This window comes from Euprymna scolopes, chromosome 15 (assembly GCF_053919585.1).
Source record: "Euprymna scolopes isolate OS-2025 chromosome 15, ASM5391958v1, whole genome shotgun sequence".
Taxonomy (NCBI): Eukaryota; Metazoa; Mollusca; class Cephalopoda; order Sepiida; family Sepiolidae; genus Euprymna; species Euprymna scolopes.
The window spans coordinates 23,951,910-23,966,998 of record NC_136496.1 but is presented as its reverse complement, the minus strand read 5'-3'; the positions used below and the strand labels follow the sequence as shown (position 1 = coordinate 23,966,998).

The window sequence follows — 15,089 nt, the reverse complement described above, 5'->3', positions numbered from 1 at the left end:
AAAAAAATCGGGAAAACGAAAACAGGAAAAAAAAAACATCGAACAAAATCGAAATAGAACGGAAATGATGTATTATATGTTTATTTAAAAAGAAATGGAAATAATCCTTGCTTTTATTTTAGTGTATAAATGTTGGGAAATAAATGGTAATCAAGCAATGTAAAAGTAAGCATAGTGCGTTTCACCGAATAGCAAGCATCGAACGGAAAGCCACGGTGAAATTCAATTCCAGTGTTTTAAAGCAACTACGAAATACAGAAAACTGAAACCGGTGTTCGTTCGTAACTGTCTCTTGTGAACGGTGTAAATGGGTGGCGGAGGAAGGAGGAATTTATAAGAGAGAAAAGAGTTTATTACTTGCATTGATCTTAACCTATTTTGGCAGTGAACTCTCAACAGAAAAATATAGAAATCTACAATTAGCGAAGAAGTGAAGAGGTAATATGCCTATAACAGACCTCAGATATTGTGTTGCAGTTTATGCATATTACATTTGCATGAAATGTCTTGATCAAAAGGTAAAAATCACAGGGGAAAAATAAGTTCATTTATATATATATATATATATATATATATATATATATATATATATATATATATATATATATATATAAGAATAGGAGATAGATAGAAGATAGATAGATAGAAAGAAAAGAAGATAATATCCAATAGAGAATTGCCTTTGTAATAATAAAAAAAAAGATATATTAAGCGTACATTACCACCGGGCAAGGTCGGGCGCCCCCTGCTAGTATAGGTATAACGTTTAGGAAAGTTATAGAACCACTGCGTCCGTAAATTCATGCAATATAGTACAAATGTCGGATTTTAACCGACTGAAGGACGGGGGCGTTTCTGCAACTCAACGGCTAAACCTGAACTCGACGTAGAAGGAAAAAACAATGAAACTCTTAACTTGCGTGGAGAATCCTTCTCGGCTTTTCTCGGCTAACTGGAGTTGCAACGTATTGCCTCGTTGCTTACAACGACAAATTGTCTTTGTAATAGTAACTGTGAAACGTGTAACTTGACTAAACAAAAAAGTCCAACTAACACATCAACGATAGGGGTGTTTTATAACCCACAAGTTGATGCTATGCAAAGTTCAGTCCGACCCACGTGGTGGACAACAAACTACTACTACTATAAAATCAGTCGACCAATCACTTTTTTAAACCTTTGCTTGAACGACTGCCTCTCAGAATTCCACTGCCTCCCCCTCCACATCGAGTTCCGGTCAGTAATGATTACCACACATTCCCATACCAAAAAAAGAAAAATGTCTCTTACGGGATGTGAGATAGGGAAAAGAGAAGGGAATTCATCTTTTATTTACAGTTTTTAAGGTCTTGCCTGAGACCTTCACCTGAAATTTTTGGTTCTTTTTAGACCCCTTACAAACTAGGTCTACCCCGACGCCTTGGTCTGCAAGTTGGACAATACCATTGTTCTTCTTGGGGTGCATCTACCAGCCCCACACAACCAAAGTGGAACCAGTCATTACACTGATCACAAGCCACCATTGGTCTTAAATCTTCTGGTTTATCACATGCAGGGCAAATCCAGATTCTAACACTCTCATCAGGTCCGGACGATATATTTTGATCTGGCACATCCTCTGGTTCACGAAGAATTTCATTATCCACATTTTCAGAAAGAGAATTAATCTCCAGAGGAAATAAATGGTTGATTGAATGGGTTAATGTAGCTCCATTTCCTTTTCCCACTCTTGCTGAACGAACCAACCCATCCTTTCCTTCAATCAACTCCAGGACTTCACCTATATACCAAAATGGTCTCGTTTTAAGAGGGTCCTTTATTAACACTATGTCACCCTTTTTGATGGCATTATCAAAGGAAGGGTCAAATAACTCAAGAGTTCTTTCTCTCAGGCTCAACAGGTACTCTTCGTGCCACATCTTTCTAAACTTTTCTAAACTTTCTTCACGAAGACGGAGCGTTCTCTTTAACTCGATCCTGCTAAGTGGCTCTGTTAGTCCCAGTTCTTCATTGTCCAATCTTATCATTAAACCTTGACCCACATTTGGATTCATGAGAGAGTTGGGAGTTAGGCAATCCATTTCATTAGAGCTTTTATAATCAGAGGACGACTATTAATGTCACGCTGGATATCTGATAACATGGTTAATAAACCAAAATAGTCAACCTTTCCCCTTCCTATAGTTTTGTAGAGACAGGATTTAACTGTCTTGATTGTCCTTTACCAAGTACCTCCATACCAAGCTGAATAAAGTGGAATGGTACAATGCTTAAGATGATAAGAACCAAACCTCTCATTGAACTCATCAGTGATCAATCCCTGATCAAGTATTTTAGCTGCAGAAATGTAAGTCCTTGTGCTGTCAGAGTAGAGGTGAGAGGGGATTCCATTCGCATTTGTGAAACGAACAAAGGCCTGCAAGAATGAAGATACACGCATATCTGGGACTAGTTCTCTGTGAACCGCTCTGATAGCCATGCACATGAAGATGAGGATATACATTTTATAGTCCTTCACTTCTCCCTTAACCCAGATGTGACTGGTGTAATCCACACCGGTATGGAGATATGGTCTTACCAAATTTACTCTAGAACTAGGAAGGTCTGTTGCATTCGTTGTCGAGAAGGCAGTGGCATTGTATTTTTTGCACTTGGCATAAGTGCTCACAATTTTTGTAACAACCTGTCTGGCTTGTGGTATCCAATATCCTTTTAACCTTATTTCATTTAAGGTTGTTGCCAAACCCAAATGTTGGTTTCTCTGATGAGTGTCCTTTATGATCAAATCGGTTAAATGGTGTCTTTTTCCTAAAAGAATTGGATTTTGCACCTCATAGGAATGCCATTTCGAGTTACCTATCCTTCCTCTTGAACGAATGATATTGGAGGGATCCAGGAATAGGTTTAAGTTTTTCACTAATTTTGGTGGACTCTTACCTTCAGGATCCAACAAAAAATCCAACTCTGCGGCAAAAGATTCCCCTTGCATCAACTTTATCAAATAGCTTTTTGCCAGAAGGTGATTGTCCTAACTTCTCTTCAACGTTTTGTTGACAAACTTAAAAACCAAAGTCATTACATTAACTAATCTGTTGAAGTTGGAAAATCTTTCTACAGAGACTATAGGGGAACTTTCGTTGTGTCTCGTAAACAAATTCATTGCAGGATGAATGCATTCCTTTTGTTCTTCCGAGAGACAACCTAACTCGAGCTTGTTCCACCGAATTTCTTCCTGCTTTATCCATGCAGGGCCTTCATACCAATAAGAAATGTGTTCCTGAAATTTTTTAAAGGAAAGTCCTCTTGTGATGTAGTCGGCTGGATTCTCCTTAGTTGGCACGTATTGGAAACTCAACTCCAACTTCATCTCTGACCTGATTGTTGCAGACATGAAACCATAGCTGTCGTCATTCGTATGTACACAGGTGTCCACACGCACCTTGCCTTTCTTGTCTGGGCATTTTGCTGTCACGTGGCCCTTAACAGTGCAGCTGCTACAGCTACTATTTTTAGCTGTTCTCAAAGGGCACATTGCTCCCCTATGTGTCTTTTTTAGGCATCTAAAACACAGACAAAGTTCTTTGCGCCTTGTAATCCTGGCTTCATGGGAGGTGTAGCAGGGACAATTTTCCGAAGAGTGTTCGTGCTTTTTACAAAACTCATATTTTTGTGGTTTTGATCCCACTTTTTCATTGAAAGTCTTCAGGGAGGAATGTGATTCTTCTTCACTTTCTTTCCGAAGTCTAGGTGGGGGCCTCAGCTTGGTTACAGGGTGCTGTTCAGGTTTTCTAATAATAAAAAAAACGCTTAATTATTTCTGGTATCTTCAACAGGATTATTGATAATGTTGGATAGGTTTTTCCAGAAATCCTGATCAGTTCATTTTTTTATGTTGGATGATAATTTTGCAAACAATACCTGAGAAATTATTATGGCACCTGCCGACTGGTCATCATATAAGTCACAGCTGTATGATGCTCTAAGTTCCCATACGTCCGCCTGCGTTTTTATCATAAAGTCCTTCAACCCCACCAAGTCTTTTGGACTCTCCAAGCGAAAACCTAATATACCTTAGATTATTTCGCCGCGTATTTCTTCCTCATCCAAATATTATTCTTTCACCAATTTTAGAGCCACTGGGTAACTGTCTTCAAGTGGTCAATAAGTTGAAGGGCTCTACCCTCAAGAGAACACCTCAAACAATATAGTTTTCCTGATGCCGATGGTATAGACATTGCACAATTCTCAATCTTAGTGAGAAAGTCCTTAAAACTTCTTCTATTTCTTTCAAAATCCCTTCCACTGAAATGTAGCCCTTTCAGTTTGATTTTAAAAGGTTCTACTGAAAAGGAAGAATGTGCGGTTGGGTTGAAGGATTTGGTTGCTTCTGGGATACTAGTGGCTTCCTGACTATGAGGGTTGAAGGTTGGTTCAACGTTGGTGGACCTCCTATCTTCTATAGGGACCTCTGAAGTATTTCCTTCACTGACTGTCCGTACAACTCCCAGTCTCTGTCGTACCTCTCTCTTAAATCTAAACGAAGCTTGAAAAAGTTCAGCAAGCGATTCAGCTTCCTCTTCTGCAGCCAGCTCCTCTAGCCATCCTTCTATATCCTTTTCAAAGGATAAAAACACATTCAAGGATAGAGGTTCTTCTTCCATACCCACCACAGTCGCCCTTATTTTTCTTTGAAGAAGGGATAGCCTTCTCTCTAGTTCCCTCCGAGTAATATGCTCGTTCATTTTTTTTTTTTTTTGCGTTACGTTGCAAAGTGTCGGATTTTAACCGACTGAAGGACGGGGGCGTTTCTGCAACTCAACGGCTAAACCTGAACTCGACGTAGAAGGAAAAAACAATGAAACTCTTAACTTGTGTGGAGAATCCTTCTCGGCTTTTCTCGGCTAACTGGAGTTGCAACGTATTGCCTCGTTGCTTACCACGACAAATTGTCTTTGTAATAGTAACTGTGAAACGTGTAACTTGACTAAACAAAAAAGTCCAACTAACACATCAACGATAGGGGTGTTTTATAACCCACAAGTTGATGCTATGCAAAGTTCAGTACGACCCACGTGGTGGACAACAAACTACTACTACTACAATAAAATCAGTCGACCAAGCACTTTTTAAAACCTTTTGCTTGAACGACTGCCTCCCAGAATTCCACTGCCTCTCCCCTCCATATCGAGTTCCGGTCAGTAATAATTACCACACAAATACTCATTTTGTCAAAGGAATGTTTCTTATAATTCCATAGCAATAGTATAGATTCATTTAAACAAAAATTAAAGCAATATTTAAAGTGATTGTCTGCACGTGACCCGTTTGGTCAGTATATGTAATAGATTGCTATGGAATACTGAGTATGCAGAATTAATGCACAAACATAATACTTGTGACGGAAAGAAAATTTGTTCTAATATTTACGTAAATTGATTAAGAATATACAGTGGACCCCCAACAAACGAGCTACCTGAGTTACGAGAAATTCGAGATACGATATGGCTTTAGAGCAAATACCCTCCTCTACATACGCGCGAAAATCCAAGTTACGACTTTTCAGATGCAACCGCTAGATGGTCGAGTATATCGTGTTTCACGACGTTACCTTAATGGTGCCATTTTAATTCGAGTTACGGGCTTCGTCCGGAAACGAATTTATCTCGTATGTTGGGGTCCCATTGTATTAATTTGTTACATAAACGAAAGATTCGAATGAAAGTATATTAAAATGAAAAAAAATAGATATATAGAAATCTGTAAGTCGTTTTGAGATTAAACCTAATTATACCCTCAATATATGTGTTTGTGATAATCCTCACCCAATTTTATATTCATAATGAAAAATTATGAATTGACGAATGTTTTATTGTTTGTTTTTTATTTATTTATTTTTTTGCTATGATAATGCACAGCAAACTATGGATTTTTCTATCCGTTTGATGCACAGTTAAATTTTTGAACACACACACACACACACACACACACACATATATATATATACATATATTTATATATATATATATATATATATAATTTACTGTGTGTGTTTATGTTCAATGCTGTTTTTCACATAAGTTTTGTTTGTGTTTTAGTGGAAATGATGCAGAAAAAACTTACATTTTAATGCTTTTCTGAACAGAAAAAAAACACGAGACTATTTCAGACATTTCAATTAAAAAAAAAAGATCGAAAATATTTTCTGCGTTTTCCATAAGTGTCCCGTAATCGGGATTACACATCTAGATGCAGCGGACACCTCCGATTTCAGAGAATGAGAAGAAAAAGGAGAATATTCCTGAGGATAAACTTCTTAGAAGTAAAAACATCTTTACGATATAAAATAATATAATATAATATAATGATATATATATATATATATATATATATATATATATATATATATATATATATATACGTTTTATTTTTTATTACCTTATCTTTCTGTTAACTTACATTATTGTTTCAGCTACTGTGCCGGTTTTATTTTTAGCTTCCTCAGACTTTTACAGAAATGTTCGCTATTTTGGGATGAAAGAGTGAAAAAGTGAATGAGGCCAGGGGGGTGCGAGGAGGGCGGAAGAAAGAGAGGAAGGGAACAAGGGGGGAAGGTTGGAGGGGGCGCTTGGTATGTCAGTAATGTTTGTTTCGCTTGATCTGTGTTAGTAAATAGATTTTCTTGTGTTCGGCGCGTTTAATCAGGTGGTAGAGTGCTCGCCTCGCATGCAAAAGGCTCGGATGTGTCTCAGTGACGAGTCCAAATGTGGGCGAAATTCGAACCTTAGCCTTTCGCTTTTGTGACTGTCATTCCTCTTGTGAGCTGCTTCGTTGTATAGCTGTGGCAATAATTATATATATATATATATATAGTATAAAGCTGAACGACAGTGTGTGTGTCTTATCACGAATACGCTCCTATATTGTTGACTATTATGGAAAATTAATTACATATAATGATAGAAGATGTATCGAGACACAGGAATAGATATGTTTGATCTGGCATAATGATGATTATATAAATATTAAGGTCTGCGTACGCGCCTGGTACACAAAGTATAGAAATAAAAAAAAATTAAAAATTAAAAGAAACGTTTACAAGTGTTTTTGATATAGATGCACATAATAATACTTTGATAAGTATGTTTTAACTTAAATAGGGATGGTATAATAAAATTGTGGGCTCTTTGTTCGCGCCTGGCCTCCAGAATTGAAATAGGCACACACTTAAACAAAGACTTTTCATATCTATCTGCGTAAATATAATTTGATAATTATGTTTCAGTTTTAAGAAATATGGTATAATAAAATTATGTTCGTTCGCGCCTGATCTACGTAGAATGGAAATATGTCACAAAGTTTAACAAGGTTTTTTAATATAGATCCACAGAATATTGTGATAAGTGTTTCATTGTGAACAGGTATTGTATAATAAATTATGGGGTTTATCTATTTTATTTTTACTTCCATCATATTTTGCTTTGGTTTTGATACCCCCAAATTCGAAGCTATCTCTTTAAAACCCTTCTTTTTCATAACATATCATATTTTCATAAATCAGAGTCCATTTTGTGTAGGTTGTCTTTGAACCCAGTCAATGGCGGGTACTTTAATTACATATATATAATTATATATATATAATTACATATACATATAATTACAAACACACAGACACAGACACAGACACACACAAACACACACACACACACACACACACACACACACATATATATATATATATACATATATATATATATATATGTATATGTATAATTACCAGTACAAAACTAAAACATATACTAAAAATGCACGAGGAATCCAGTTAAGCTACGCTTTCAGTAACCGAGAATTTGGATGTTTGTAAATAGACGTGCAACTCTGTGAGACTATCTATCATTTTAATCCCCGCATTGTTTGTAATGAATAATACATTAGTATGAAAATAAACTATCCATTATTAGATCAGCGTGAGAGATTAATGGCGTTTTGATCACTTTTTCTCGAAGAGCTTTGAATAGACTGAATATTTATCCAAAGTAAGATTATTATTTCGACGGCGGTTATTTGTACATTGAATCACGAACGAATCACGAGCGAAAATCACAAGTAGAGATGCTTTCGTCTATGGATATTAACATCTTTATATATATATATATATATATATATATATATATATATATATATATGTATATATATATATGTGTATGTGTGCTTGTATATATACACATTTATATATATATATATATATATATATATATATATATATATATATAGCCAGTAGAGTTTAGTTTCCTAGAAGTACATCCAATGAAACAACATGTGTCTACCAAAGAGTGCCCAATGAGTGAACAGAGCAGGTATATTAAATTTATTTATACAAACATTAATGGCTACATATATGCATACATGTCTCTGTAATCACCCGCGTTGGGGGACTACGTCTTCAGGCCAAGAATATATATATATATATATATATATATATATATATATATGTGTGTGTGTGCGTGTGTGTGTGTGTGTGTGTGTGTGTGTTTGTGTGTGTGTGTGTAAAAATTTACTAGGTCGCGACCCTGAGCCTGCTATAGTTTCGGACAAATACGTAGTGGATAAAGATGTTGAATCTCTACGGTTCCAGGGGAGCATTGTGTGAAGATAACAGTTTTAATCCTAGCTAAACGCTTAGTTGGCAAAAAAATGTGGTGACACGACAGCAATGTTTTGTTATAGTATCATAAAGGGGATCGTGTGTGATCGTCTAATGTTTAATCTATTAAATGATATGTTCATACGCTGTTGAGTGTGTGTGTGGTACATGCATTTTTGGCATACGTTCCTGCACCGTGGATGTTATCTGGTCTCATCTCGTGTCTTTTAGGGGAGACAGGTACCTGTTTTGGACGAAGATTCATTTCATTTCAAGACAAGTAATTGGTTTTATAGTTTTTATTTCACTTTCCAGATGCCTCGCAGAAGGATGAAAAGTGAATCTTTGGCCTGCGTGGTTTCATCTCTTCGTCTCATTTCAACACACGTCAGCGTCCCACCCAGTGAAGTGGAGGAGACCCTGTTAAGCTGTTCGTCGCCTTCTAAGTCCACAACAAACCTCCTCGATTCAGCTAACCAGATCACGTGACTCACCCCCAATCCGATCAGCTTATCCTGACTTCCGGTCAACGTGTCAACAATATAATTTACATCCTCTCTCTCTCTCTCTCTTTCTTTCTCTCCCGATCCATTTTCTAACAACAACTATAGAAGGCAGTAATTGCTATTGATGCAGTTAGAAGATTTGGCGTTCCTATCTCGTCGAGATTAACTACCTGGCGAAGACCAGCGAGATAGTTGGCCGAAAAAGATGAGGATAATAGTCCGCAATAAATAAATGGATGGATGATGCAAATTACTTATCTCAATAAGAACCCCAATTAATTTAATAAATTAAAAACAAGTACATCGTAAGAAAAAGCAGTAGAAAATATTCTTAGAATTTTTTTCTTACGAAAGTCGGTTGCATTCAACATGTAATTAAAAAAAAAAAATCTGTTTTTACCCCAAACATCGCACAGTCAAATGTTAATGTAGGAGGGGGCTACTATCGCATACATAAGTTGCAGGAATACTATGAAGGGAGTTGAGCAGCGATATATCCGTTCACATTAGATTTGAACTTCGGAATGAATGTATAGTTGCGAAACAGGATCCCGCAAGGAAATTCCAAACGCTAGCAGTTCTGGTAAGACACTATTAGAGTAGAAGGCTTACTTACATCTAGGGATCTCTTCTGTGTAGGTGTGGGATTTTGCTGCTGTGCGGGTTTGTCGGGGAATTTACTTCTAATGGGGACAAGGGCGTGTGGTTCCTCGGAGCTTTCATCATTAAAATACTTGTACAACAGGCAGTGGAATGCCACATCACGTCGATGGGACAGAGGTTAAAGCTTTGATGACGGTTTAGGACTTATCAGGTTAGCGAGTATCTTTTGAAACCTGTCTAGGCGCGTTTTAGAATTTGCTATTTTTATATTTCTCTTATATGCAGTTAAACATTTCTTTAGTTTCCGTTGATTTTTGTTGATGTATGACAAATAGCATGTGTACATGTTTACATAATATGTTGGGGTATTTCGAAAATGGTTTGTTGTTTTTAATTTTTGCTTCATAATTTCAAAACAAAAACAAAACGTTGCATAATATATATACATACGAGGGGCGTGCAATAAGTAATGCCCCTGACCCACTTCATATACAGGTAGAGCAACGGAACTTGGCACACTTATTAATCTTTTTCTACATAGCAACCGCCCAGTGTTATGCATTTCTCCCATCGTTTGATGCAGCTCTGGAGACCGTTTTTGTGGAACACTCCAGGTTAGTCCTCCAACCACGATGTGACTTTAGAAATCAAGGCTGCTTCATCTGGGAGACGCTTTCCTTTCAAAAACAACTTCATGGCTGGCAAGAGGTAAAAGTCAGGGGGTGCAAGGTCAATAGAGTAAGGAGGATAGGGAGGATTTCATAACCGCACGACCGTGCTCGTGATCTGGCGACATGCGGGTTGTGGACCGTAGCGTTGTCCTGCAGGAGGAGGGTGCCTTTGCTGATCTTGATTTTGATAGCTTCCCTTAATTTCCTCAAAAGTGAAACATAATAAGCGTCTGTAATTGCGGTACTCTTTGCCAGAAAATCTGCCATCACTACTCCGTCCTGGTCCCAGAAAACTGTGAGTACGACCTTGCTTACGGAGGGCTGCACCCTTGCCTTTTTTGGAAGTGGTGAGTCCAAGTGCTTCCACTGCATTGACTGGGCTTAGGTCGCTGGATAATAGTGATAGACCAAGGTTCCATCCTGTGCAATCAGTCTTTTGAAAAACTTTGACTCCTCTTCTTGGCACATCTCCAAATTCATCCTCGACTACTCGACGCGTTCTCGCTTCTGGAATGGTGTGCACGACCCGGGAATCCATCTGGCAGATACTTTATGCATATGCAAATGGTCATGAATGATAGTTTCCACATACGCTGTGCTAATCTTGACATCTTGGGCTATTCAGCGAATAGTAATGCGCCGATCTTCCAAAATGGTAGCCTCAACTTGACGGACAGATGGCTCACCAACGGCAGAAGGGGGGGGGCGACCATGCGTGGGGGTTGTTGCCCCAGACTTCTGGCCATGTTTGAATTCACGATGCCAGCGTTTTACAAGGTCATATGATGGGGCATTATCATCATAAGTTTCTTTCATTTCATCAAAAGTCTCCTGTGGTGTGCGTCCTTTCAAATAAAAAAACTGGATCACTGCTCGACATTCAACAGGCTCTATTTCACTCCTGACTCAGTTCAAACACCTGTAAAAGAGAAACCACGATTTGTTCAAAGCTGTGATATGCTACATAACCTGTCAAGATATAAATCATTCCACATGCAAACTTTAAGCTAGATCAGACAATTGGAACTGGGTCAGGGGCATTATTGTACGCCCCTCGTATGTATATATATATATATATATATATATATATATATATGTGTGTGTGTGTGTGTGTGTGTGTGTGTGTGTGTGTGTGTGTGTGTGTGATTTGATATACGAAGATATAATTTTATGTGCAAATTGTCAGTATTTGCTTCAACAGTGCTCAATACATAGGCAAAGTTAGGTAGCAAGCTATGAAAATATATATGGCAAGAAAGCCATACAGAAGCCTAAGCCTGATGAATTCTCACGAGAATGAAACGCGGAATACTCAGTGTAGCTAAATTGCCATATATATTTTCATAGTTTACTATATATATATATATATATATATATATGTATATATATATATATATATAATTTTCAGTTTTTTTTTTAGATTTTGATCAGATATTTGAATATATTTTCAATAATTTCCATCATGTGTAAATATAGCACATAAACTAAGTTGGATTTATTTGTTCTACTGACGTCATATGATTTGTATATTTTTAAGGAATATTTTATAATTCATCAAATTAAATGAAGGTTTATTTAAATAAGGAGAGTAGGAAGATGATCTTGGATAGACGTTTGGCATCCGCGTAACCATGGTCTCGCTTATTTCGTTCTTTTCCAAAGGCGATGTTTGTGACAAAATGGTAAGAATTACAGTTAGCTTCGTCAGAATCTATTCCATCTAGCACTTACTGTGGGTAAATTGTTAGTCTTGAAGTAGTATTGTAAACTTCTTACGTCAAGTGACTTTACCCCTTGTCTGGAGCGATTTTCCGCGGAAAAATAGCATACATCAAAAGCACATTCCCAATAACAATGAGGCTAACTCGAATGAATCGAATGTATTTTTCGTTAATGTTGACTTTGATCATACATTTTCTTTTCATTCACAATGAATAAATATTAATCGTGCATTTCGGAAAATTTAACCACTAACTCTATCCGTTATCAGCATAATAATTAAGTTCCTAACGCGTTCCAGTATAAATAGTCAATTCTGTCAGATCCTTTGAAATCCCAAGTAAAAATTAAAATTAAAATAATATCTCTGTGTTTGCGAATAAAATTATCGCTGACTAATATGCACTATTATATTAAATTAACTTGTGTGTTTGAGTTGATTTCTGATAGGTTCCGAAACGGCTGAACTAATCTTTTGCAAATTTCACATAAATGTAATTTATATGTCTGGCAGTTTTGGATATGTTTTCCGATCTTAAATTGGTCTTACTCTTATAAATGAAAACATATTTTTACAGGGGAATAGCTTACATTACTCCGGCCGGTGTAACACAAAATATTTGTTTTAATCTATAACAGAAAAAAAGGCATTGTTTAAGTTCTCTAAGCCCAAATATCAGCTGATCTGATACTGTAAAAAATATTTTTTATTTAATTTCTTTTTTTTCTTTTTTTTTGTGATTTAGTCCACTGGGCAAAATAATCCTCATAATATATAGTAATCAATAGAGGATAGATTCTGTAATAATACGTACGCAATTTGCATATATCAAAATAGCATGTAAGGGTATACTACGATCGGACAACGCCGGGTGGCCAGTTAGTATTTATATATTTTTATGTATATGTTTTACTCCGAGAATTTTAATCGATCCTTATCGATTTAAAAACTCAACTGAGATACGTAATATGTGAGTTCTATCCATTTTATTTTATTCATGCAAAAAGTATTAGACTATGTGTAAGAATATATCGTAGTTTGCTGAAAGCATTGTTTAGCAGATAAAAAGGTGTGTTTGAAGGTTTGTCAATGCAGGAAGTATCCATCTGATAGAAACACATAAATAAAAAAATAATGATGAATATGCCAAAGAATTCAATAATTTTCAATAAGCATTTATTTACCTTCACTGTATTTCAGGAAATATAGTATATACAGTCAAGATAAATAAAATACTTAGTGAAAATTATTAAACTATTTGAATTATTCATCATTATTCTTTTTATTTATCTGTTTCCAACGACTGAATAATTCGTGCATTGACAAACCTTCAACCACTTTTAGTATACTATATTCGTGGCAATTTATTAATATTAAATTTGAATGCAGTAGATATTAATTCATAAGTTTCTATATTTTATATAAACGGTTTTTAGGAGCATAAAAAGGCAGCAATTAATAAACATTCTATCGGTTGAAATTCTTCCGTAAAGCAATATCAATGGGGAGGTCACCTCTTTATTGAAAATACAGCTGTTTTAGATTAGAATTGAATTTGATTCATAGATATTAGATACTAATAATGTAAATGTTTTTTTTTGTTTGTTTTTTTTAATAGTAATATTGTAAGACTTCCCGGGTAAAGCTTAAAATTAGTGAAAGTGTGATGTTATACATGACATCAAAATAGTAATAAAATTTCTAAACTTTAGAATTTTGAACTCGATCGTCTGGGAGAGTATCGTTGATTGTATACGTCCTGAGGAGGTTTATCAACAGTCATTGTTGTCCGTTCCACGGCAACTAGCTTTGTTGTAGTTGAATTTAAAAAAAAAACAACAACACCAACCACAAAAAAGAATCACATAAACTTTCAATCGTTTTAAGCATCTTGATAACTCTCTTTTTATATGGGAGATCACCACTTATAATGTCCCGTAAGCCACTTGGGGATAAGGGCTATTGTGTGTACAATAATCAATGGGATAATATCGTAGTAATAGTTGGTATTGGAGATTTGATAAAATGTCTTACTTAAGGGGGCGATTAATCAGGAATTTCTGTATGTTGGACTTGAACCACCAAGTTGTAGTCAGGTGGGAAACAGGCAAATGGAAGAAACTTCCACAGGCGTGCAGTTCTAAGAAAGAAGCTTTGTTCATGAAATCTACGTTTTGATTTAGGCACAGATAAAGAGTAGAGGGAATTACTGACAGTGATTTTAGCTAGATGGGTGTTTATTGTGAAAGAGTGGCGAGGGGGACCAGAGATTAGAGCTCGGATGAACACTTTTCATTGGACGCTGTGTGAGTTGGGCGCTGTGTGAGAAAAGAAAATACATAATTTTCTTTTTGATATATAAGAACGAGTGTTTTCGTTTATTTATTTCTTTTTTAGAGTTGTGCTGGCGAGCTGTTGCTATCACGGTCTATATTTTACCGTTTTGCGGCGGTCGTCGATCGTGATTGAATCCGAACTGAATTTCTGTTTCTTAAGGTTATGAAACAAGACAGAAACAGTGGCAGAAAGAGAGTGAAAGAGAGTGAGTGAGATAGTGAGTGATTGCGCAACAGAGACAGAGAGAGAGAGAGAGAGGAGGAGAGAGAAAGGGGGAGACAGAGAATGCAAGAGGAGAAAGAGAGAAAGAAATGGAAGGGAGGAACATAAATATATTGTTATAAAATTTCGACATATTGTTCGAATTTTAACCCATGGAGAATTTATAAAGACAGTTATAATTTTATTCAATATTGATTTGATCTGCTTCAACACAGCTGCCTTCGCTTTTTGTTAACAAACTGTCAACTCGAAACAAGAACATGTTTGACACTTTTTTTATCACACCTTTTATTTCAATTAATTACTCTCTTTCTACAAGGACAAGGCAGGTCGGGTGTGAAGCTTTTGGAAGGGCTTCTCCCCAAAGATGTATTTATCATTGTGCCACA

The 15,089-nt window shown here is 36.3% G+C and overlaps 1 protein-coding gene across 1 annotated transcript; it reads right to left on the bottom strand.

Annotated features, from left to right (window-relative positions):
* Positions 1-2,221: 2,221 nt before the first annotated feature.
* LOC145293670 (uncharacterized) lies at positions 2,222-2,989 on the bottom strand. The gene has a single exon (XM_080140044.1). The coding sequence runs from the start codon at positions 2,987-2,989 to the stop codon at positions 2,222-2,224; it is 768 nt and encodes a 255-aa protein (XP_079996170.1).
* Positions 2,990-15,089: the final 12,100 nt, after the last annotated feature.